This window comes from Oncorhynchus nerka, linkage group LG2 (genome assembly GCF_034236695.1).
Source record: "Oncorhynchus nerka isolate Pitt River linkage group LG2, Oner_Uvic_2.0, whole genome shotgun sequence".
Lineage (NCBI taxonomy): Eukaryota > Metazoa > Chordata > Actinopteri > Salmoniformes > Salmonidae > Oncorhynchus > Oncorhynchus nerka.
The window spans coordinates 52,440,285-52,464,523 of record NC_088397.1 but is presented as its reverse complement, the minus strand read 5'-3'; the positions used below and the strand labels follow the sequence as shown (position 1 = coordinate 52,464,523).

Sequence of the window (24,239 nt, the reverse complement as noted above, 5' to 3'; positions counted from 1 at the left end):
AATCGCATCAAAGCTGTTTTTCTCGTTACTCTAAGTCCTAACAACATTATTTTCTGTGTCTGGTTTTTAGTCCAGATTGGGTGGAGATCCTGGAGCCACGCTCTCGGGAGCGCATGTATGTGAACCTGGCCACTGGCGAATGCGGCTGGGACCCTCCCTTAGGCGCTCCCGTTCGTCAGGCTGACGGCAACCAGTGGTGGGAGCTATTTGACCCCCAGAGCGGCCGCTTCTACTACTACAACTCCGTAGGACGCCAGACTGTCTGGCACCGACCCCAAGGGGGCGACATAGTTCCCCTCTCCCAGCTACAGGCTATGAAGCGCTGCTCTGAGGCCAAGCGGGCCGGGGGAACTGGAGAGAGGGATAGGGAGCCTGGAACAGGTAGACTGGGGAGTACAGGCAGCCAGGGACACCTTACCCCTCGCCCAGAGCATTATGGAGCGGGGAGTACAGACAGCCAGGGACACCGCACCCCTCATCCAGAGCATTATGGAGTGGGGAGTACAGACAGCCAGGGACACCGCACCCCTCATCCAGAGCACCATGAACCAGGAAGCCTGGGGAGTACAGGCAGCCAGCGACACCGCACCCCTCGTCCAGAGAATTATGGAGCGGGGAGTACAGACAGCCAGGGACACCGCATCCCTCATCCAGAGCATTATGGAGTGGGGAGTACAGACAGCCAGGGATACCGCACCCCTCGTCCAGAGCACCATGAACCAGGAAGCCTGAGGAGTACAGGCAGCCAGCGACACCGCACCCCTCTTGCAGAGCATTATGGAGCGGGGAGTACAGACAGCCAGGGACACCGTACCCCTCATCCAGAGCATTATGGAGCGGGGAGTACAGACAGCCAGGTACACCGCACCCCTCGTCCAGAGCACCATGAACCAGGAAGCCTGGGGAGTACAGGCAGCCAGCGACACCGCACCCCTCGTCCAGACCATTATGGAGCGGGGAGTACAGACAGCCAGGGACACCGTACCCCTCGTCCAGAGCACCATGAACCAGGAAGCCTGGGCAGTACAGACAGCCAGGGACACCGCACCCCTCGTCCAGAGCACCATGAACCAGGACGCTTGGGCAGTACAGACAGCCAGGGACATCGCACCCCTCGTCCAGAGCACCATGAACCAGGACGCCTGGGCAGTACAGACAGCCAGGGACACCGCACCCCTCATCCAGAGCATTATGGAGCGGGGAGTACAGACAGCCAGGGACACCGCACCCCTCATCCAGAGCATTATGGAGCAGGAAGCCTGGGGAGTACAGACAGCCAGGGACACCGCACCCCTCATCCAGAGCATTATGGAGCAGGAAGCCTGGGGAGTACAGACAGCCAGGGACACCGCACCCCTCATCCAGAGCATTATGGAGCAGGAAGCCTGGGGAGTACAGACAGCCAGGGACACCGCACCCCTCATCCAGAGCATTATGGAGCAGGAAGCCTGGGGAGTACAGACAGCCAGGGACACCGCACCCCTCATCCAGAGCATTATGGAGCGGGGAGTACAGACAGCCAGGGACACAGCACCCCTCTCCCAGAGCACCATAAACCAGAAAGCCTGGGGAGTACAGGCAGCCAGGGACACCGCACCCCTCGTCCAGAGGATAGTAAGCCTGTCCCCAGAACCCCTGAGACCCCAAGCGAGAGAGGGACTTCAGACACAGTGGTGGACAGCAGACCAGCTCAGGGAGACAACAGCTCGGACGAAAGCAAGGAGTCACTGAGGTACGTCTGATCTCTTTGTTTTGCTATTGAACCAAATGACTGTTGATAGGGAGGACATGGTTGGATTTAACTATTAGATAATCATGTTTCAGTAAAGAGGCCATATGGTAATAGCAAAAACCTATTTGTTATCCCATTGTGGCATACTGACTTTAAAATGCTTTGGGCATGAGACCATTTGACAAGTAAGGCTACCTCGGAATCCTTTATTTTCACTCTCACTTATCCTGACATTCCACATGCACCACGTTTTCATAATTTTCTCTGAATCACACCGCAACCATTTTAAAGCAATTGCTACCAAATGTGAAGACGGGTGCAGTCATAAAGTGCATGACATTCCCCTCTCCCTTCACGTTGGTAGAAAGGCACCTAACAGTAAGGGCCATTCAAAGACCCTATCGTGTGCTCAGTGCGGTGGCAGAATCCAAACCAGCATCTCCCCTTGAGAGACAGATTCCACACATGCCAGCTCTATTTCCCCTGGCCCATGGCCACTAGTGCTGTCTCAGTGCCCCTGTGTGCTGCTCACTGCCGCTACGCTCTACTCCAGCCCCATATACGCTCATTTATTTTTCCTAAAACAACACGAGGCCCCTTGCCATCAAAGACCAATGGGGGTCTCTGGTGGGGGAAGCCATACCACCGTAGACAAAACATGACTGAGGTCCCCTTTAATAACGTTTCAGAGGAAAGAAGTGTTGTCTGGTCTTGGGTAATAACATACAGAACTTCTACATTCCAGTTAGTTCTTAACAGGGGACCCTAGAGTTGTCTGTGTCTCTTCACTTCCCCCTGGCCCCTCTGCTCTCTACCTGGGTCCTGGGCATCAATCCTCAGCCACGTGGAGGACCTCACCTCGCTGGGGTCAAAAGGACTATCCTACCCTCTGACCCTGATTGCGTAAGGTAGAAGGGGAACTAATTGCTCACCCATTGCTGTCCGAAGGCCCTGGTGGAGGTACAGCCTGCCTGACTCTTTGACATTCCATCCTTTTTAGAAGCATTTACTCCCCAGGAATCTCCACCACTCTGCAGTCATCCCTAATGAGTCAATGTTTCCCAGAAGTCTCCATGTCTCCCCAAAACAATGGGCATCTGTGTCTCTGGGTGGAGCTGAAGAGTCTTAAACTCTTCTGGGCTTTGCACCCCACTTAGCCATATGGTGGTTTTCACTGGTCTCTCTCTCTGGGCTTGTAATTAGATCCCACCATGCAATGAGGAGAGAAGATGGAATGTGACAAACAATAAATGGATGAAAACAGAGTTTGTTTCATGTTTGGGGTTGGAGAGGAACATTTCTGGACCTGTGCTCTTCTCATCTTCACTGTCTGGCTGATTTATAGCTGAGCCTAGTCATGATCAAAGGGACATTTCCAACATTTTCAACTTCATATTCTCCAGCACCACCCCAACATCAACCTACAGTATACAAATGGTGTGTTTCTATGTTTTGGAGTAAAAAATATAGAGGAACTGTTTCCAATGACATCATGAACCAATTATTATGTAACACCTACTCATAATTGGTTAAAACCACGATTCAACGCTCATCTTCCTTTTGTAATACAAAACATAGAAACTTGCAGTTTTCACATATGTTGATGTTTGGGAGGTGCTGGAGATGAATATGAAGTAGAATTGTTTTGACATTTTCCTTTAAGAAACTCTGCCAGTTCAGTAGTGTGGAAGGCTCTGCCAGTTCAGTAGTGTGGAAGGCTCTGCCAGTTCAGTAGTGTGGAAGGCTCTGCCAGTTCAGTAGTGTGGAAGGCTCTGCCAGTTCAGTAGTGTGGAAGGCTCTGCCAGTTCAGTGGTGTGGAAGGCTCTGCCAGTTCAGTGGTGTGGAAGGCTCTGCCAGTTCAGTGGTGTGGAAGGCTCTGCCAGTTCAGTGGTGTGGAAGGCTCTGCCAGTTCAGTAGTGTGGAAGGCTTCGTAGGGCATGTAGTGCTCTATTGAGAGATGCACCAGATAGCCTTAGTTTGTTCAAAGATTTGTCTTGAGGAAAGTGTACGCTCTTTTTACAGAAGAATCATTCATTTCTATTCCAGGACAGAAGTGGTCTGGGCATTTCATGTATTCCTTGCTGAACATGGGGTTTCTTGACATTCAGCTATGTGTGCATAATGTCTACTTCAGTTTGACCAAGTTCCCTTTTCTTACTTTGTTGAATCTGTTCAGAAATTCATGTGCATTTCAACAGTTGATGATGACGTTTGAGAGAAAAGTGTTCAGAGGAAACTTGACAATCAGTTGTTCCAATCCCAGTTTCCTTTTAGTTCTATAAATACATCGGAGGAGTGGTCTTACAATATCTATCTGCCTGTTAACACAGGGTTTCCCAAACTCTGTCCTGGGGCCCCTCCTGGGTGCATGTTTTGGTTTTTGCCCAAGCTCTACACAGCTGATCAAATGAACCAATTAATCATCTAGCTTTGATTATTTGAATCAGCTGTGTAGTACAAAGGCAAAAACCAAAACGAGCACCCAGAGGGGGACTCGGGACCGACTTTGGGAAACCCTGTGTTTACACACCAACTGTGTTATCCTAAGCACTGTTTAGTTTATACAGCTTTTTCTCTCGCTCGTGCACGTTAAATCTGTTACTCTTATCACATGGCCTGGGAATTTCTGGGTATTCTGACCCTGTACAGCTAATCAGGAAAATGCCTTAAACTCCTTAGGTCAACATGTCCAGAAGTACTAGAGTAAGGGATTCTGATCTTTTTAAACAGTAAATGGTTGGTGATCACCTTGCTTACGACCTCTGTACTGGATTGTGGATTTCACAACAGATGCAGTGTTTCTGGTGCAATCATTTAGTTGTGGCGCTGCGCCCTTGCAAGCTCATTGCCACCACGCAAACAAATATGGAACAGCCGGGGCGCACTTTGAAGATACTAGAACAGTACACGTTTAATTCTCCCTTGCAAAATAAATGAGTAATGAATAGAAAATCCAGACAAGTCCATAGTTGATCTATTTACCTAGTCGGTTTGTTGTGCATTCTGTGCGAGATGAATATTCCTCTCAAGGCACATTGAAGTTGCGAGTACCATAGGGAGGGAAACATGCATTCTGACAAGCAGTCAATGCACAACAATTCATACTGCAATCATGGGGAAAACAGTTGGTTTAATGGCCTTTGTTAGAAAGAGGGGGTTCCCAGCATCCCGTTACCACGTTATTTATTTATTATCAACTCCTAAATATGCGGGAACTGCACCATTTTAAACCAAGAGTTTTTAATAGCTGAATGGTTAAATGCACCTTACTGCTCCGCAATTGGCTGTGAGTGTATAAGGGAGAGTGGGGCTGAATATAACATGGGTAGCTTGGGGTCAAGTGTATTCCAGTTAGTTTTAAACAGGAGACTGCTGTTCCTATAGTTGTCTGTGTGTCTCTTCACTTCCCCCTGGCCCCTGCTCTCTGCCTGGGTCCTGGGTTTCAAACCTCAGCCATGTGGAGGACCTCGCCATGGCCAGCAAGACTCTCCTACCCTCTGACCTCTGACCCTGATTGCGTAAGGTCGAATGGGGAACAGATGACCTGTGTGTGTATGTAGAGGGGATGCATGTGGGGTAGAAGTTGGGTTAGCTTGCCCTGTAGCTTGTCCTGTAGTGTTTTGGAGTTCCATGGGACAGATTAACTGTAGGGGAAGTGCCCTACTTGTTGAAGGCACGACAGAGATGTGTAAGGTAACCCAGAAATGACTTGGGGTGGTTCACATATGGGTCATAGCAACCCATTATCCTGTGGGTTGCCCCAGGGTTAGAATGGCCCACAAAAGGAAGAAAGGCCCTCCGTTAATCACAAGTGGCCCTAGGGGCAACTGATCTGTGAGCCTTCTCTGAAGAGGAAGTGAAGGTATGGTGAATAGTGAACTAAGTTACCAAAAGAATAGTATGTGCCTTTTCATTAGCCGCTAATGATATAGCTACACTCAAAAGACTAACACGATTCAATCCAAGGCAGTCAGGCGAAGATCAAACACACTTTAAACATGTTGTTACGGATCGGTGCGCAATCGCCATTGCACAACGTGTGTAAGTCTACCTAGAGATTCTCATGAAATGGATATCTATTATATAGACATTTCTATGTTGACATATAGCCTGTAAACACATTCTTTCTATGTCAAGATATAGCTAATGGTATCCAGATTTCAGGTTCCAGATTTTTTAGCCAAATTAATGAAGCCCTGAGTCTCTTATTTTGATGAAGATTCAAACCTTCCCTACTCAGCTCTGCGAATGAAAGCAAAAGTAAATCCAACCTGGTTATCATCACATGTGCCTCACTCTGAGTCATTGTAAGTATATCACCAGTACATTGAGGAGGAGTCTGTGGTTGAAATAGTTGAGTTTAAATGAGTCACATGTTGACTGGATGTTTCTAGGTCTGACACAGGCTCTAACACTTTCATCTGTCTGTGCAATCGGTGGATGGGACTAACAGCAGCGCTTTAAAGACATCGGGAATAAGACTTGTTCTCTTTTTTATCTCTGTGCGCCTGGCTTGGTAAGATCATTTCTTAGTTCTTGCCAGATGTTGACTGAAGTCACTTTTATTGTGTCGTTTTTCCAGTTAAAAAGTACTGCGTTGAACTTCAAGCATCTGGTTAAATGGGTCTGGGTGGCTGGTGCTTGTTGTGACTGTCCTTATTTCTTTCTCTCTATCCCTCTTTCTCTCTGTCCCAGTTTTCACTCTCTCCCTTGTAAAGTAAAAGTTTTATGGTGTCCTCAAAAAAACTAGATTACAGACCTACTTTTTTTAAATCATTTTTTAAAACTAGAACAGCAAGTCCAAGCTCTGGTTTTATTTTAAACCTGATCTAAGCATTACCATGTTACTGGACCTAGATGTCTTCATGTACAGATTTCTATGCTGAGAAGCCTTTCATTGCTCTGATAAACGGCCAGTGCCACCATGTGCACTAGTCTCTGGCATGACAAGCATGCGTATCGGTTGACCTAAAGGATCCATTAACCTCGACTATGAAAGTCAGCAATGTGAGCATGTTGGTTCTGTGGCTCCTGTGGCGCACCTCCAGATCAGTGTTAAGAGGATGTGTGATTGAGAGGATGTGGGATTTGTATTACTGTAATCCAAGGAGTGTGTTCTGATGCTGTATCTGGTTCCATATGAACACATGTAGAAGCACAGTTCAGATTCCACAGGCGTTTCTCTCTGACCCCACACTGGGATGGTCTCTCTCTGTCACCATGTCCTACAGTCTGGAAACCAGGGGTCCCGGTGTCTGTCCCCAGCCCCAGTGCCTCCTAGCTGGGTGGGGAGACGGCAGAGGGTAGGGTGGTAGTGGGTGATATGTGCAGCTGGTAGACATGGTGTCTCAGATCAGGGAGTTGCGTTCAGCTGTCTCATGATGACAGCTGGGTCTTAAACCTCAGAGGTGTCCCTGCAGGTCCCCCATCGCTCTGCCACTCCTGCTTGGGTTGTCTCTGTTGTGGGGTTCCTAGACTACATGACCAAAAATATGCTGTGGACACCTGCTCGTCGAACATCTCATTACAAAACCATGGGCATTAATATGGAATTGGTTCCCCCTTTAGGCTTTCCACTAGATGTTGAAACATTGCTGCGGGGACTTGCTTCCATTCAGCCACAAGCATTAGTGAGGTGGGGCACTGATGTTGGATGATTAGGCCTGGCTCGCAGTCGGCATTCCAATTCATCCCAGATTCGTCCGTTGGACTGCCAGATGGCGAAGCGTGATTGATCACTCCAGAGAACGCGTTTCCACTGCTCCAAAGTCCCATGGCCGGGGAGCTTTACATCACTCCAGCTGATGCTTGACATTGCGCATTTGGATCTTAGGCTTGTGTGGGGCTGCTCGGCCATGGAAACCCATTTCATGAAGCTCCCAACGAACAGTTCTTGTGCTGACGTTACTTCCGGAATCCGTTTGGAACTCGGTAGTGAGTGCTTCAACCAAGGACAGACTATTTTTACGTGCTTCAGCACTTGACGGTCCCGTTGTGTGTGTGCTTGTGTGGCCTACCACTTCGCGTCTGAGCCGTTGTTGCTGCTAGACCTTTCCACTTCACAATAACAGCACTTACAGTTGACGGCTGCAGCTCTAGCAGAGCAGAAATTTGATGAACTGACTTGTTGGAAAGGTGCCATCCTATGACGGTGCCAAGTTGAAAGTCACTGAGCTCTTCAGTAAGGCCATTCTACTGCCAATGTTTGTCTATGGAGATTGCATGGCAGTGTAATCGATTGTATACACCTGTCAGCAACAGGTGTGGATGAACTTGCCGAATCCACTAATTTGAAGGGGTGTCCACATACTTTTGTATATATTGTGTATATCACTTTTGCATTGGGATATTCCTCCAATGTTGGTTTCTGATGACGTTTGTGTCAAACCATGTGGTCACTGTTGGAAATTGACCTTTGTCTTGTATCCTTCTTCTACGCAGATTGTAATGATCTCATTGGCCCAAGCTCTGAGGTGTTTGTGTTCAGAGCCTGGCCTATAGGACCTCATTTCCTCTTCCTGTCTGACGGGATGACGATAATAGCCCCTGTTTTGAGACCCCTACTATTCCCAGGGGCTTGTATTTTAGGGGTACTTCCCCATCCATATCCCTATCCACCAGTGACTCAGCTGATGGGTTTTCCAACCATGGTTATTCCAGGAAGGAAAGAAAGAACATTTCTTGCAAATAGCTTAATATGTATATTTAGCTGGCTTTTCCTACCACAATCACACTCCGTGGAGGTAGGAGCAGTGGTCAGGGGCGTATGACACCAGAGCTGCCGAGACAAATTGAAATTCGCTGACCGTTAAGTTGATTTGCTGCGCCATAACCCAATCGAATTACCCAGTTGGGCTCCAAAGGATTCTAACTTAATTTCAACCTTCGGTGTTACCCAACGTCTCACATGTTAGCCAAGGCCTTAATAAGGAATGTGTGTGTCTCTATGGAAAACAAGTGAATGTGTTAAATCAAATTTTATTTGCCACATGTGCCGAATACAACCAGTGTACTTACAAGCCCTTAACCAACAATGCAGTTTAAGAAAATACCTTTAAAAAACAAGTAAGATAAGAATTACAAATAATTAAAGAGCAGCAGTAGATACAAATAGTTGAGGTAATATGTACATGTAGGTAGAGTTATTAAAATGACTGCATAGATAATAACAGAGTAGCAGCAGGGTGGGGGGGGGGGCAATGCAAATAGTCTGGGTAGCCTTTTGATTAGCTGTTCAGGAGTCTTATGGCTTGGGGGTAGAAGCTGTGAAATTATTCACCCCCTTGGCATTTTTCCTATTTTGTTGCCTTACAACCTGGAATTAAAACAGTTTTTTGGGGGGGTAGTATCATTTGATTTACACAACATGCCACTTTGACGATGCAAAATGTTTTATTGTGAACAAGAAATAAGACAAGAGAACTGGACTTGAGCGTGCTTAAATATTCACCCCCCCCAAAGTCGATACTTTGTAGAGCCACCTTTTGCAGCAATTACAGCTGCACGTCTCTTGTGGTATGTCTCTATAAGCTTGGCACAAAAAGCCACTGGGATTTTTGCCCATTCTTCAAGACAAAAATGCTCCCGCTCCTTCAAGTTGGATGGGTTCCGCTGGTGTACAGCAATCTTTAAATCATACCACAGATTCTCAATTGGATTGAGGTCTGGGCTTTGATGAGGCCATTCCAAGACATTTACAGTTGATGTCGGAAGTTTACATACACCTAGGCAAATTCATTTAAACTCAGTTTCACAATACCTGACATTTAATCCTAGTAAAAAAATCCCTGTTTTAGGTCAGCTATGATCACTACTTTTATTTTAAGAATTTGAAATGTCAGAATAATAGTTGAGAGAATGATTTAATTTCAGCTTTTATTTCTTTCATCACATTCCCAGTGGGTCAGTTTACATACACTCAATTAGTATTTGGTAGCATTGCCTTTTAACTTGGGTCAAATGTTTCGGGTAGCCTTCCACAAGCTTCCCACAATAAATTGGGTGGATTTTGGCCCATTCCTCCTGACAGAGCTGGTCTAACTGAGTCAGCGCTGTAGGCCTCCTTGCTCGCACACGCATTTTCAGTTCGGCCCCCAAATTTTCTATGGGATTGAGGTCAGGGCTTTGTGATGGCCACTCCAATACCTTGACTTTGTTGTCCTTAAGCCATTTTGCCACAACTTTGGAAGTATGCTTGGGGTCATTGTCCATTTGGAAGACCCATTTGCGACCAAGCTTTAACTTCCTGATTGATGTCTTTAGATGTTGCTTCAATGTATCCACATAATTTTCCTGCCTCATGAAGCCATCTATTTTGTGAAGTGCACCAGTCCCTCCTTCAGCAAAGCACCCCCAAAACCGTGTGCTTCACGGTTGGGGTGGTGTTCTTTGGCTTGCAAGCCTCCCCCTTTTTCCTCTAAACATAACGATGGTCATTATGGCCAAACAGTTCTCTTTTTGTTTCATCAGACCAGAGGACATTTCTCCCAAAAAGTACGATCTTTGTTCCCATGTGCAGTTGCAAACTGTGGTCTGTCTTTTTTATGACGGTTTTGGAGCAGTGGTTTCTTCCTTGTTGAGCTGCCTTTCAGGTTATGTCTATATAGGACTCGTTTTACTGTGGATATAGATGCTTTCGTATCCGTTTCCTCCAGGATCTTCACAAGGTCCTTTGCTGTTGTCCTGGGATTGATTTTCCCTTTTTCCACCAAAGTACGTTCATCTCTAGGAGACAGAACGCGTCTCCTTCCTGAGCGGTATGACAGCTGCATGGTCCCCATGGTGTTTATACTTGCGTACTATTGTTTGTACAGATGAACATGGTACCTTCAGGTGTTTGGAAATTGCTCCCATGGATGAACCAGACTCGTGGAGGGCTACAATTATTTTTCTGAGGTCTTGGCTGATTTCTTTTGATTTTCCTGTGATGCCAAGCAAAGAGGCACTGTTTGAAGGTAAGCCTTGAAATACGTCCACAGATACAACTCCAATTGAATCAAATTATGTCAATTAGCCTATCAGACGCTTCTAAAGCCATGACATCAATTTCAGGAATTTTCCAAACTGTTTAAAGGCACAGTCAACTTAATGTATGTAAACTTCTGACCAACTGGAATTGTGATAGTGAAATGATCTGTCTGTAAACAATTGTTGGAAAAATTACTTGTGTCAAGCACAACCTATCCGACTAGCCAAAACCTTAGTTTGTTAACAAGAAATGTATGGAGTGGTTGAAAAATGAGTTTCAATAACTCCAACCTAAGTGTATGTTTATATTATTTTATTTCACCTTTATTTAACCAGGTAGGCTAGTTGAGAACAAGTTCTCATTTGCAACTGCGACCTGGCCAAGATAAAGCATAGCAGTGTTAACAGACAACACAGAGTTACACATGGAGTAAACAATTAACAAGTCAATAACACAGTAGAAAAAAAGAGTATATACATTGTGTGCATGAGGAGGTAGGCAAATAATTACAATTTTGCATATTAACACTGGAGTGATAAATGATCAGATGGTCATGTACAGGTAGAGATATTGTTGTGCAAAAGAGCAGAAAAGTAAATAAATAAAAACAGTATGGGGATGAGGTAGGTAAAAATGGGTGGGCTATTTACCGATAGACTATGTACAGCTGCAGCGATCGGTTAGCTGCTCAGATAGCAGATGTTTGAAGTTGGTGAGGGAGATAAAAGTCTCCAACTTCAGCGATTTTTGCAATTCGTTCCAGTCACAGGCAGCAGAGAACTGGAACGAAAGGCGGCCAAATGAGGTGTTGGCTTTAGGGATGATCAGTGAGATACACCTGCTGGAGCGCGTGCTACGGGTGGGTGTTGCCATCGTGACCAGTGAACTGAGATAAGACGGAGCTTTACCTAGCATGGACTTGTAGATGACCTGGAGCCAGTGGGTCTGGCGACAAATATGTAGCGAGGGCCAGCCGACTAGAGCATACAGGTCGCAGTGGTGGGTGGTATAAGGTGCTTTAGTGACAAAACGGATGGCACTGTGATAAACTGCATCCAGTTTGCTGAGTAGAGTGTTGGAAGCTATTTTGTAGATGACATCGCCGAAGTCGAAGATCGGTAGGATAGTCAGTTTTACTAGGGTAAGTTTGGCGGCGGCGTGAGTGATGGAGGCTTTGTTGCTGAATAGAAAGCCGACTCTAGATTTGATTTTCGATTGGATATGTTTGATATGAGTCTGGAAGGAGAGTTTACAGTCTAGCCAGACACCTAGGTACTTATAGATGTCCACATATTCAAGGTCGGAACCATCCAGGGTGGTGATGCTAGTCAGGCGTGCGGGTGCAGGCAGCGAGTGGTTGAAAAGCATGCATTTGGTTTTACTAGCGTTTAAGAGCAGTTGGAGGCCACGGAAGGAGTGTTGTATGGCATTGAAGCTCGTTTGGAGGTTCGATGGCACAGTGTCCAAGGACGGGCCGGAAGTATACAGAATGGTGTCGTCTGCGTAGAGGTGGATCAGGGAATCGCCCGCAGCAAGAGCAACATCATTGATATATACAGAGAAAAGAGTCAGCCCGAGAATTGAACCCTGTGGCACCCCCATAGAGACTGCCAGAGGACCGGACAGCATGCCCTCCGATTTGACACACTGAACTCTGTCTGCAAAGTAGTTGGTGAACCAGGCAAGGCAGTCATCAGAAAAACCGAGGCTACTGAGTCTGCCGATAAGAATATGGTGATTGACAGAGTCGAAAGCCTTGGCAAGGTCGATGAAGACGGCTGCACCGTACTGTTCATTGCACGCAGAGTCAGGGTATATGCAACAATTTGGGCCGCCTGGCTCGTTGCGAACTAATTTGCCAGAATTTTACGTAATTATGACAACATTGAAGGTTGTGCAATGTAACAGGAATATTTAGATTTATGGATGCCACCCGTTAGATAAAATACGGAACCGATCCGTATTTCACTGAAAGAATAAACGTTTTGTTTTCGAGATGATAGTTTCCGGATTCGACCATATTAATGACCTACGGCTCGTATTTCTGTGTGTTATTATGTTAGACTTAATTATATGATTTGATAGAGCAGTCTGACTGAGCAATGGTAGGCACCAGCAGGCTCATAAGCATTCATTCAGACAGCACTTTCGCGCCTTTTGCCAGCAGCTCTTCGCAATGCTTCAAGCAATTGCGCTGTTTATGACTTCAAGCCTATCAACTCCCGGGATTAGGCTGGTGTAACCAATGTGAAATGGCTTGCTAGTTAGCGGGGTGCGCACTAATAGCGTTTCAAACGTCACTCGCTCTGAGACTTGGACTAGTTGTTCCCCTTGCTCTGCAAGGGCCGCGGCTTTTGTGGAGAAATGGGTAACGCTGCTTCGAGGGTGGCTGTCAATGTGTTCCTGGTTCAAGCCCAGGTAGGAGCGAGGAGAGGGACGAAAGCTATACTGTTACACTGGCAATACTAAAGTGCATATAAGAAAATCCAATAGTCAAAGGTATATGAAATACACATCGTATAGAGAGAAATAGTCCTATAATAACTACAACCTAAAATTTCTTACCTGGGAATATTGAAGACTCATGTTAAAAGGAACCACCAGCTTTCATATGTTCTCATGTTCTGAGCAAGGAACTTAAAGGTTAGCTGTCTTACATGGTACATATTCCACTTTTACTTTCTTTTCCAACACTTTGTTTTTGCATTATTTAAACCAAATATAACACGTTTCATTATTTATTTGAGGCTAAATTGATTTTATTGATGTATTCTGTTAAGTTAAAATAAGTGTTCATTCAGTATTGTTGTAATTGTAATTATTACAAATAAAATAAATTGGTATCGGGCTTTTTTTGGTCCTCCAATAATTGGTATCGGTATCGGCGTTGAAAAATAATAATCGGTCGACCTCTAATGTGGACGTCAAGGAACCTGAAGCTCTCAACCTGCTCCACTACAGCCCCGTCGATGAGAATGGGGGTGTGCTTGGTCCTCCTTTTCTTGTTGTCCACAATTTCCTTTGTCTTGATCATGTTGAGAGAGAGAGAGGTGGTTGTCCTTGCACCACACGGTCAGATCGCTGAACTCCTTCCTATAGGCTGTCTCATTGTTGTCGGTGATAAGGCCTACCACTGTTGTCATCGGCAAACTTAATGATGGTGTTGGAGTTTTCCCTGCAGTCATGAGTGAACAGGGAGTACAGGAGGGGACTGAGCACGCACCCCTGAGGGGCCCTAGTGTTGAGGATCAGCGGATGTGTTGTTACCTACCCTTACCACCTGTGGTCAGCCTGTCAGGAAGTCCAGGATCCAGTTGCAGAGGGAGGTGTTTAGTCCCAGGGTCCTTAGCTTAGTGTTGAGCTTTGAGGGCACTATGGTGTTGAACGCTGAGCTGTAGTCAATGAATTGCATTCTCACATAGGTGTTCCTTTTGTCCAGGTGTGAAAGGGCAGTGTGGAGTGCAATAGGGATTGCATCATCTGTGGATCTGCTGGTGTGGTATGCAAATTGGAGTGAATCTATGGTTTCTAGGATAATGGTGTTGATGTGAGCCATGACCAGCCTTTCAAAGCACTTCATGGCTACAGACATTTAGGCAGGTTACCTTAGTGTCCTTGGACACAGGGACATTGGTCTGCTTGAAACATGTTGGTATTACAGACCCAGATAGGGAGAGGTTGAAAATGTCAGTGAAGACACTTGCCAGTTGGTCAGCGCATGCTTGGAGTACACGTCCTGGTAATCCGTCTGGCCCGGCGGCCTTGTAAATGTTGACCTGTTTAACGGTCTCACTCCCATTGGCTATGGAGAGTGTGATCACACAGTCATTCGGAACAGCTGATGCTCTCATCCATGTTTCAGTGTTACTTGCCTCAAAGCGAGCATAGAAGTTATTTAGCTCATCTGGTAGGCTTGTGTCACTGGGCAGCTCTTGACTGTGCTTCCTTTTGTAGTCTGTAATAGTTCGCAAGCCCTGCCACATCCGATGTGCGCCGAAGCCGGTGTAGTACGATTCGATCTTAGTCCTGTATTGACGCTTTGCCTGTTTGATGGTTCGTTGGAGGGCATAGCGGGATTTCCTATTAGCTTCCAGGTTATAGTCCCGCTCCTTGAAAGCGGCAGTGTGAATGTTGCCTGTAATCCATGGCTTCTGGTTGGGGTATGTTATAGATTTTGAAAATGAGTGCTGTTTTTGTCGGAATACGGGTAATGTATTTTTTATATTCCGTGGCATATAATTTATTTTAAATTTACATTATTTGAAAAGTACCCAACAGCCAATGTGGTCAGTGTGATGAAACACAGAGCTATAACACAGGCTCTTTTTATGATTGTGGTAAAGCAAACATGTTGACAGTGTCAATGAGCCAGTAAGCTCAGCACTGCCATACCGATGTTAGGTAAGTGTTTACGTCTGCTTGAGAGAATCTGTAGATAGTCTTTAAATGGGACTCTGTTCCATAGAGGGGCGTTGCCGTGACAATAGCGGAGCCAGGCATTGTCTATAGGCTCCCCGGCCTGGGGCCCCTGAATGAGACCTCTGAGGAATGCCAACGTTCCTGCTCATTCCCTGACGGCACTCTCCCACGACAAATCCCCTTCTCGTTCTTTCTCTCGCTCTCTCTTTCTCTCGCTCTCTCTTTCTCTCGCTCTCTTTCTCTCGCTCTCTTTCTCTCGCTCTCTTTCTCTCACTCTCTCTTTCTCTCTTTCTCTCAATCTCTCTCTCTTGCTCTCAATATCTCTCTTGCTCTCTCTCTCACTTCACCCTATTTTCTAACCACTGCTTTCTTATTCTGTCTCACTGTTTTAGAAGTGAGATCATTCTGGTTGGGTGGTATTTATTATTTTTATTTAATTTAACTAGGCATGAGGTTGTTGGTGGTAAATTATAGTTGGATTAGGACTGCTACAGTGAGGAAAGCTTATATCAACTGTGGCCATTGGCATGAAGCCAGATGTGATTGGGATAATCATGTATTGCGCACCAACTGTTTGTGCTAACAAACAAAATAATGAGCCGATGCTGGAGGGCTTTAACACTAGCCTGGCTGTGCCACCCTGGTTGTGGTGTGACAATGACAAGTGAACAACAACCACAAAGCCAGATGAAATCCCCAGCTCTGCTCTGTGCTAGGAGCTTGACTCAGCATGTCCAAACTTCCTCTTATCATTCTGTTGTGTTGCTCTGGTTTCACCTCAAAACAACATCCAAGCAGAGGATAGTGTTTCTGTTGTTACTGGTGACATTTTTAAAGAGGACTGACATCATTTAGCGTGTAGCTGGAATTAGCACTCAGGTAGTATGGGGATGTCGAGTGTAATGGCAGTGACGCTGTGCAGGGACTTAGACAATGTTCTTTCATATATGGTTGTGTTTGTTTGAGTTTAATTTAGCAACATGTAAACTCCCTATATGTGAAGGTCACCCCTCTCATTCGGCCTTACTCCAGCGTGAATGTTAGATTTGTCATTTCCTGTTTGTGTTGTATGGGAGGCTCCAGCAATAGGAAGTAGAACCCCACCCCCCTCTCTCAAGGTCATCAGTGGTTAACTCATCCCTCTCACCACTGGAGAATGAGAGTAACCTTATGATATGTGTGGGGGTGTACACTCACCGGCCAGTTTTTTTAGGTATACCACCCGTTCACGAAAATAGTTTGCTCCTACAGACAGTGAGTCACGTGACCGTGGCTTGCTATAAAAAACAGGCATCGAGACATTCCGTTACTGTTCGATTGAACATTACAATGGGAATAACGAGTGACCTAAGCAACTTTCAGCATGGTATGATTATCGGTGCCAAGGCGTGCCGGTTCCAGTATCTCAAACGGATGGCCTCCTGGGCTTTTCACGCATGAGTGTCTAGGGTTTCCTGAGAATTGTGCGAATTCGGCGGCAGTTCTTTGGGCGAAAACAGCTCGTTGATGAGGTCGAAGGAAAATGGTAAGAATCGTGTAAGCTAACAAGCAGACCACAAACAGGCAAATAACGGTGCAGTATAACAGTGGTGTGCAGATTGGCATCTCAGAACACACAACTCATCGGTCCTTGTTAAAAACAGAAAGAAGTGGCTCCAGTGGGCACACGATCACCGACACTGGACAATTGAGGAGTGGAAAAACATTCCCTGGTCATACAAATCCCGGTTCCTGTTGAGTCGTGCTGATGGCAGTCAGGATTGGGGCCGTAAGTAGTAGGAGTCCATGGCCCCATCCTGCCTGGTGTCAACGGTACAGGCTGGTACAGGCTGGTGGTGGTGTAATGGTATGGTGAATGTTTTCCTGGCACACGTTAGGAACCCCTGATACCAATTGAGCAACGTTTCCATGTCACGAAAAATTCAGGCTGTTCTGGAGGCAAATGGGGTCCGACGCGGTACTTGATGGGTGTACCTAATAAACTGGCCATTGAGTGCATGATGCATGTGATCATTTTGCTAGGTTACATGTGGTCTTTGGCCTTTTGTTTAAATTCCTTGTCTCTTTTAATGGTTACTGTAATGTAGCCCATTCTGTGCCATAGTAAACTATTAACTGGCTGTTTTAAAACAGCCAGTTTTATGTTCCTGTATTTTTTAAAAGTCAATTCAAAGGTTAGTACCAACATCAGACCATAATCTTTGATCATAAAAATCTGCTTTACACTGCCTCTGTTGTGGAGGTAACATCACTGACATCACCAGCCCCTGACCATGACGGAAGGAGGACTTCCTGAGTCCCGCATTTCAGAGTTTAGACAGCAGCAGCACGTTTTCAGCTCTCCCACCTCAGTCTGTCACACAGTTGAGAACTAAAGCGGCTCTAACACAGCCGGTTTGAAGTGGTTCCCATCCACTCTGCAGCGCGTGACTAGTCTCCACTCCTCTGGACCCACGTGTGGGGCAGTAAACACTGTTGATTGGTCTTTTGTCGCGTCTGAGCAGGGGGGAGGGAGGTGAGGCCCAGGAATGTTCCCAACACCACAAGGACAGGGCTGGCTGTGCTGGGAGGCTGCCAGGTGGCTTAGGCCCAGCTGTTTATGGGCTGTGGAAGCTATATCTGCTCAACCATTTGAAGAGCCTGTTTACATTCAAATCACTGAGGTTGCGTGACTGTTTGAGGGAAAGAGAGAATGCAGTTCGAGGGGGGGGGGAAGAGAAGGAAGTGAGGAAGTTTGCCATTGGCCCGAGAAGAGCCCCAGGGGAGTTGTTATTGTATTGTTACAAACTACAGAAGGTCTTCTCTGTCGTCTTCCTGCTCCCCAGTAACTCCTGTCCTGAGACTTAGGAGGTATGTGTGCAGTGGGCCAGTCTGTTAGATGTCTGGCTGCAGAAGGATAGAGCCATGCAGGTTTAATAGTATTGATTACAGTGTGTTGTTGGCTATACGGTAGAGAGGGAGGAGGGCAGAAGGTAAGTCTCTGCTTTTCTAATCATTGGTCTGTAGTGCTAGTACTGTAAAGCATGCTCAACCTTTGATTATTGAAGTTAGCGGATAACTCTTATGCTGTATGATAGTTGTTTCAGTCACAGTTGGTCAGATGGATAGAATGGTTTATTTGCTGAACCCGCGGATGGATGGCAGTTGGATCTAAGTGAGATATTGAGGAATGAATGAGGCCTGAAGCTTGGGCCACAGGAATTACAGGGTTAGAAAGCTAGAGAGAGGTGTAAACAGATTAATACCAGATTAGTTCCCAGTGCTTGGATTAGCATTCTGACGACGTCTGAAGTTAGCCGCAAGGGAGGAGTGTCAACCTCCAGTCCCTCAGGCCAGATGGAGACTCTACTGTAATTCTGCTCCCCAAGTATGTTCTCAAATACACTCTTCTCTACTACTCTACTCAGTCTGTGAGTGTTTTGGAACTGTGGCAGCTGGGAATTTATATCTTATCGTGTTTTGTCATTTTCTCATGTTTCACATGAGGTGTTTTGAGTCCGTGTAATTGATGGGTCACGACTCTTGGGAGGAGGTACTGTGTTATGGTCCAAAGCAGGAGAATGCTTAACACACTTACAGTACGTAGGAAATGTTTTCCACACTTCTAACCCAGACAGCAATGGTAATTGTTTCTTTTTAGGAGGTTGGTTTGCACAACACACACTGGAGATATTGTCTTATGACTTAGAAGGCAGTATTTTGGAGGGTCAGTGAAATGTCTGGGGAAGAATGCGAGGAATCTGATCAGTTTTCCCAAATCTGTCTGAGCTTGGAATTTAAATTTGTGGAGCATTTTTTTGATGGTCACAATTTAGAAGTAACCACAGGCTTGTTGTTCGGGACAATGCTTTGCTTGTTCGGGTGACTGTCATCTGGTGTGTGTGTGTGTTTTTATCAGTAGTTATCTCTTTAAATCCAAACCCAGATCTCATCCTTCCCTTATTCTCTTTCTATTCCAGAGAGCACTCTCAGAGATGGCAGCCTTCCCCAGGGTCTAAGGCAGCAATGTTGGTTAAAGTAAACAGTGTCAGTCGGATCCAGCCTGGAGGCCCATCTAGCCCGGACCTGCAGCTCCGCCACCACAACACACACACACACAACAAGCCCAACGGCCACCAGGCCTTCACCCTCCACCCCGTCAGCAGCAAACCCCCGGGGGCTCACTCCTGCTCCACCCAGGGCTACAAGACCGCACCCTCCGGCAAGATGGCCGCCGACGCCCGGCAGGCCCACCACTTGAGAAAGACCGGCAACGGCAGCTTCTGTCTGGTGTCCTCTGACCCTCCCCAAACTCCCGGCAGTCACAGGTCCCAGCCCAGCACCCCCAGGTCAGTGTCACCACAGTACGCCTCCACACCTCACCTCTACGACGACCCGGGAAAAGAGTGTCCCATCTATGATGAGCCTCCTGTGGACATGGAGGTGGAGGGGGCTCACCTCCATAATGAGCCTGGTGGTCTATCCCGTCTCACCCCCACACACAGCCTGCAAAAGCCCAGGCTCCTCCAGCACCCTGGCTCCTCTAACTCCGAATCCAGGCACAAGAGGAACCCTTCTGCCTCTGACTACAGCCCAGCTGGCCTGGAGTGCATCAAGCACATGGTTGTTGTGGACCCAAAACAGGGCCTCCTCTCCACCTCCCCCGGTCCCACCCGCACCCCCTCCCCCACACCACGATCAGACCCCCTCTTGGCCGAGCCCCAGTCCCAGCCACGGGGGCAGCAGAGAGAGCCAGGGACCCTGGAGAAGAAGCAGACATGGCGAGCCCTGGAGGCCAGTGTCTTGAGGGCAGTGGAGGCTCGTCACAGCAGGCAGAGCAGCCAGGCCTCGCAGGACTTCCCCACACCTCCATGCCCCCAGACCACCGCCACCTACCAGGACTCTGGCTACTCCACTGGCCCCTCTCCGAGCCTGAGGAGGAAGAGCCGGCGGAGGCTGGGGGCCGGAGGCCGGCCAGGCTCAGTGGGCAGCAGCGGAGAGCTGTGTGCCCTTAACGAGAGGCTGATGGCGGAGATGAGAGAGGTGGTGAGCCGCTCCAATACCATGAGGGAGATGAAGGCTGGAGGCCTGGGGGCAGAGATTGGCGAGAGGGGCGCAGTTCCCCGGACACGTTCCCCCGTGGACTCCCTGCAGTGGTATGGAGGAGGAGGAAGGTGTGCGTCACGAGAAGACGTCCCCTCCGCCAGCCGCTCGCTGAGCAGGGGGGGTAATCATGGCAACCCGGCCCTGCCACCCCTGGAGATGCCTGGTAGGCAGAAGAGGACCTATGAGAAGGTGGACACCTTGGAGAAGAGCATCACCAGTCAGGCCAGCCTTTCCTCACCAGACACCCCTGGACCTCCCTCAGAGGTAAGCATACACTCCAGTATTTGTCTCTGTCTGGCTGTGAGAGTGAGGAGAAATATGGGAAGACCTTGGAAGTCCACTCCTGATAAATGGATTAGTTCTGGTTTGTCTGCTTAGTTAACTCTGACTGGTGCCTGTTGTTGTGTGGTCTGTTTATGTGGAACAGTTTATTTTTCTTTGGATTCTGTTTTGTTTTGTCTGGAGGTGGTTACATTGCTGTTGCCTTTCCAGGGCTACTTTTATTGCTAGATTACTTAGGACGTCTCTATGCCAAGTTAAATACATTAACAGAAGTATTTAAATTCATGGTTTTGTGTTTGTCTCCCATTTTCAGAGGTTAAAAAAATTCTGAACAGAGTAAAGACAGATTAGGTCATTATGCGTATTATAAAACTGGATAAATGTACTAATGGTATTTTAACTAAGCAGAGTAATTCACACAGATGGGATGGACAGAAGTGATAACTTGCTTGCTGTCAGGAGCTTGAATTATTAGGCTAGTACAGGTGCACATGATTTGTGCAAAGCCTCAGTGCTATGAAACCTACCATTTTATAATCCCAAACCCTTTCAACAATGCACTTACTTCACCCACCCCACTCCATATGTCTTTATGAAGTTTCAGGAATCTAATGAAACTATAGAGCTAATAAGTCTGAGGTTCAGTTGAAATTTAAAATAAGTCCTGAAATCAATAAGACTGGCGATTAGAATCTGACTGAGAGAAACATAAGGTGCCGGGGAAGATGCAACACCTTAAACATTCTAATCAGGAGCGGCAGGCTCAGGGGCCCCACTGGACCAATATATGGCTCAGGCATGGTGCCTGTGAGCTTAGCGCTACCTGTCCCCCTCTGACTGTCCTACACCTGGCCAACGCGGCAGGCCCCTGTCCCTCTGTGCCAGCTCTCTGCCTAGGTATCAGGAGTCTGGGCCAAGCGTGGGAGATCCAGGACATGGCTCCCCCTGGTCAGGAAGGAGGGCCACTGTGGCCCAGATGGCACAAGTTTGGCAGGGAGAGCTGGGTACGGGTGGGGTTCAGAGGCTGGTGCCATGAGGGGTTGGTACTGAAGCAATGGCATTTATACAAATATAGGAAACAATCCCCTAATCCTGTACTGAAATGTTCTACAGACCTGCTGTTATATCATGATACACACAGATTTGCTCGTACAGAATACACACAAACACCATTGGTTGTTGGCTATACCCCATGTGAAGTTTTGGCTGCATTGGTCTAGCCTTTCAGAAGCAGAACATTTACTACTTATTTTTTAAACAGTGTGGGTTCACTGTGGTTTAAAGCCAGCATGGAAATGTGATCTGTTTTCAATGTGTAGTCTATACAACTCTGAATATTTGATACTGAAATCTGTTTTAGAGACTTGTTTTATTTAACTCTGCTGTTGAATTACCACCATGTCATGGGGCATCTGTAAGCTATCTGTGTATAAGAGAAGAGGAATTATAGAATGTATCATTCATACTGTAAATGTTCCTTTGCCTAGTTAAACTTGCCCGTGGTTCCATTTGATCTCAAACAGTGACCCATACCACTCATTTAACACCATTAAGACCATATGACCATAAAGAAGTGCCGCCAAACCCAAATCCATACGGTCTAGGCACACTTTACTACTATATTACATCATAGTCAAATTAAAGAGATATGCTGAACGTTTTATGTTCAGATAGTACATTCCTGCTGTGAATTGGCCTGGGTTTCTTGATGTTTCTCTGACTAGAGCTGCATTACTGGTTTGGTTTTTGCTGTGAGGGGCGGTGACTGTGGACAGGGCTCCGTATAGGCAGAAATCCCACTTGGGATCAGATGAAGGATTTGCACATGTAGTCTTAAAGGAGCTGTGGGTCAGGCAGAACAGAGGTAGGGCCTCTCATGTCACTCTAAGCTCCTCACCTTCTCCTGACGAAAAGGTCCATTTAGATATTGGGGAATTTTTGGTGGACGTGGCTTTAGAAAATGTATTTGCCGGTCCTGCAACAATTTCCCCTCGAGCCCTCGCATTGCAGAGCAAAGGTAAAGCAGCCTCGTCGACACTGAGGAGCCTGCAGCTGTGGACAGCCATACATACTGCTGCACTGACGCTTTCCCTCTTTCCTCTTTTCTCCTCTGTTTTCCCTCTCTCTCTCTCTCTCTCTCTCCCCTGAAGGTGGGGACCCTGGAACTGAAGGCTCAGTTGGACAGCAGGAAGAAAGGTATGGTGGACGGACGAACAGGCTCACTGGGCCCACATCACCAACGCTCCGTCTCCCATGACAACATAGAGGGAGAAGGAAGAGGAGGAATAGGAGGCTCCTACCACCAGCTCTCTTACGCTACCCTGCGCAAGCCCCCGCCCCCAGATACCTCAGGCATGGCGGACTGGGCCAGCAAGCACCTGAACATGCACACCCAGGGCCTGTTCCGCCGCCGTGTCTCCATCGCCAACATGCTCTCCTGGAACCGCGGCTCTATCAAGAAGCCCATGCTGGTGACCAGCGACCGTGCCGTGAGGAAGGAAGCCTGTGAGATGTTCAAGCTGGTCCAGGCCTACATGGGAGACAGACCCTCACGGCTGGACCGTCGCCACGCCGCCCTGCTCATCGTCACCAAGTGCTGGGGCATGCAGGGCCTGAGGGATGAGCTGTATGTGCAGCTGGTGAGGCAGACCACAGGCAACACCAGCCCTAGGAGCCTGGCTGCAGGCTGGGAGCTGATGGCTGTCAGCCTGGCCTTCTTCGCCCCCTCTCCCAAGTTCCGCTGCTACCTGGAGGGATACATCCAGAGGCACACGGATCCGAGCAGTGACAAGAAACGTGAGTCTCAAACTGAGCAACAGGGTGGGTCACCTTTCTCTCTTTGTTTTGTCACTGTCTGTGTGTCTGTCAGTATCAGCATGATGGGTATAGCTTGATGTGTGTGAGGATTTTGAAGTGTTTTTTTCCCTCCTCTTCTCTCCTGTTTGCTCTTCGAGACTGTTATTTGATTTTCTGAATCGGCTTTTAACCTTTGCCTTATTTCCTGGTTTCCAGTGGCTCAGTTCATACTAGACCAGCAAGACATGAAGCTGAAGAAGAACTCAAAGTCCAGAAAGAAACGGAAACAGAACACCGATGAAGAAGGTAGGTCTGAGATCACTTAGGCAGCATTATAAAGATTTGTGTTTAGTGTGGGGTGAGTTTTCCTAAGGAGGACATCTGTTGGAGAGCGCTGAAGTGAGACCAATCATTTATTTATTATTTTCTCATGGGTAGGAAGCTATTACATATCAAACATGGTTCATATCTCACTGCAGATTAAGAATTTGGAGAAATGGGAATTTGTTATGATTTGTCACTTGACTACCATGCTAATATGCAGAACTTCCCTGGTAGATGTATTAAATGGTTTTCACAAAATACCAGTGGAGGTGGTAAGGGAGCTGAAGGATAAGAGATAGAGATAGAGATCTATAGAGATACAATAGGGGGCCATGTTAGTGTTCCTCTCTGGCAGCCCCACATTGTGATTTAGGTAGCCTACTCACTGCATTGACCCCAATAGACGGATTGCCTGACAAAGGCACGAAAATGATGCGCGCGCATCGCAGGGGTAAAAAGGCTGTGTTATAATTCTAAACAGCAAGATAGCTGGCAACAATGACAAGAAGCTGTCACGTGGGGAATCGTAGGTGGCTCGTTTCAGTTTGTTGTATTGTTATTGATATCATGTCTTGATTTCACTTGTGTCATTTCTACTAAAATGGTTAAAATTCCCTGGCTAGCTAACAACAA

At 47.1% G+C, this 24,239-nt stretch overlaps 1 protein-coding gene across 3 annotated transcripts in view; it reads left to right on the top strand.

The window, feature by feature from the left end:
• The window catches only part of LOC115137666 (rho GTPase-activating protein 39-like), a 49,585-nt gene that overhangs the window by 19,615 nt on the left and 5,731 nt on the right, over window positions 1-24,239 (top strand). For 2 of the 3 annotated variants that reach the window (XM_029673996.2, XM_065000058.1), the window contains exons 2-5: window positions 71-1,732; window positions 19,079-20,468; window positions 22,637-23,306; window positions 23,499-23,588. In XM_029673996.2, coding sequence (XP_029529856.1) covers window positions 71-1,732; window positions 19,079-20,468; window positions 22,637-23,306; window positions 23,499-23,588 — 3,812 coding nt within the window. The remainder of the gene's footprint in view (window positions 1-70; window positions 1,733-19,078; window positions 20,469-22,636; window positions 23,307-23,498; window positions 23,589-24,239) is intronic. The other variant, XM_029674001.2, reaches the window with a different exon arrangement.